Here is a 1,792-nt window from a genome sequence, read left to right on the forward strand (position 1 = left end):
CCCAAGTTGCAGCTAGCCTTTATACTGAGCCCATTTTAAGCGGATTTCAAGGGGTCAAAATAGGGGTTTTAAATCGCCATTATGTGGGAAACTTAGTAAATTAATTTGCTAAAAACTGGATAAATATTAAGCCCTAAAAGTCTAAAAGTAATTTTCTATATTTCCCTAACTAAACGTTTAAAACTTTAAAATTAGTAATATTTTTTCTGCTCATCCCAATAGATTTATAAAAATACGTTTTTGGCGACTTTTAATAAGCGAAAAAAAAGAGCTGGAACAGAGCATTGCTGTCCTCGGCGAAACAAAAAATGTCCGAGATGCAAGTCCTTCCAGACTTACTCAGGTATAGGATTCACCTTAACGATTAACAGGGAACTCTTAACAAAAATAAAGATGAAAAACGATAAAAACGAAGTTGTTTTGTCAGTTATTTGCGGCCATTCTGGAACTGGGAGATCACATCCACCCTGAATCCGGAAATGAGCACCTCCGCAAGCGTCTCCTGTTCCTCGTCCACCTCCAGATGTTGGGCATTGCCGGTATCAATAATATCCTGGAGCTGCTCCTCCAAGACCAGGACTTCTGTAATGCGTTGAAATTCACGGCCCTTCGTTGCCACCGACGACATATTGACGATTCCATAAACAATCGACGAGACCACGGGTCCGATCATGAAAACCAATTCCGGGATCATTTTGAAATTTTGTAAAATTATTAAAGAAATATAAAGACTTATTCAGAAAAATACGGGACTGTTTTAAGATACGATCTCGACTGAGCGACTGTGTGAAGCGGACTGAACTGAGGTCTCAAATCAGCGTGAAGGTAAAAACCATTGCCTACTGTATAAAAGGGAATTCGGATTACAATTCTTCAACCCGATTGATCAGCTAGCCTGTACAATTTTATCAACTGTCATTCACAGTGAGCCATTCAAAAAGCAAACGACTATACCAGCAAAATTACTTACAATGGATTTTTCAATGGAAGAGCACTACAATCGCATTAAGTCGGAGTTGGAAAATGAAGAGCTGCTGACCTTCGAGGACATTCTCCATCTTACCAAAGCCTCGCCAAAGGTTTTGACCAAGACCATCAAAGTTTTGGCCAAGGAGCTGCACCGAATGAAGCCAGTCAAAATAGAGGACGCCTTCGAGAATTTTTGCTTAGAGGAAGATGAGGTGAGCTCAAAAGAAATATATGTACAAATTAAAAACACGTGAATGCAGAATACCTGACTACATTTCAGCACCCAGTATATTTTAGCCACCAATTTAGCAATCATTTCATCATTATGATCTGTATTTCTTTCGCAGATTTTGGAACAGGACGAAGCAGTGGAAATCATTGGCTTTGAGGAACTGGTCGTTCGCACTGGAGTCCATCCTTTGCTCCTTGAGCGTAGTCTGATTGATATGTCCCAAGGGATACAAAAGAAGTTAATCAAATCACAATCTTTCAGTCGTTCTCCACGTTCATAAGCATAAGACTTGGGCTAATTGCATTTGAATTTTATGTTGACCAAGCACGATATTGCCTTGCTATAAAAAAACCTTATAATAAATTTAGTAATTGTTCTTTACACATTTTGTGGTCTATGTTTTCTTTTACTTGAATCTAGCTTAGTGAAAGGTGCCATAAAATAGAGGTTTTCTTAAGGGTTACAGGACCTATCAGCAGTTAACCCCAAAGACACTGCTGCTTTGTGTTACACCCACTAAACTTCTTATACTTCCCTACAGTTTTATCTTTTATTATTTTCTTTTTGTCTTTTGTTGGCCTGCCCAGTTCA

General features: G+C 38.7%; 1 protein-coding gene across 1 annotated transcript; it reads left to right on the top strand.

The window, feature by feature from the left end:
- The first annotated feature begins 951 nt into the window (after nucleotides 1-951).
- On the top strand, nucleotides 952-1,552 carry LOC108042995. Its single transcript, XM_017121524.2, has 2 exons — nucleotides 952-1,181; nucleotides 1,317-1,552. The coding sequence occupies exons 1-2, from the start codon at nucleotides 972-974 to the stop codon at nucleotides 1,479-1,481; spliced, it is 375 nt and encodes a 124-aa protein (XP_016977013.1). The 5' UTR covers nucleotides 952-971; the 3' UTR covers nucleotides 1,482-1,552.
- Nucleotides 1,553-1,792: the final 240 nt, after the last annotated feature.

The sequence above is a fragment of the Drosophila rhopaloa genome, unplaced genomic scaffold (assembly GCF_018152115.1).
Source record: "Drosophila rhopaloa isolate 14029-0021.01 unplaced genomic scaffold, ASM1815211v1 contig_3, whole genome shotgun sequence".
NCBI lineage: Eukaryota > Metazoa > Arthropoda > Insecta > Diptera > Drosophilidae > Drosophila > Drosophila rhopaloa.

What these genes read in the sequence shown, in the direction of transcription:
- LOC108042995 (XM_017121524.2), top strand. Translation starts at nt 972, where the DNA reads ATGGATTTTTCAATGGAAGAGCACTACAATCGCATTAAGTCGGAGTTG. An exon ending in TTTGCTTAGAGGAAGATGAG is followed by an intron (nt 1,182 to 1,316) that starts GTGAGCTCAAAA and finishes TTTCTTTCGCAG; the next exon opens with ATTTTGGAACAGGACGAAGC.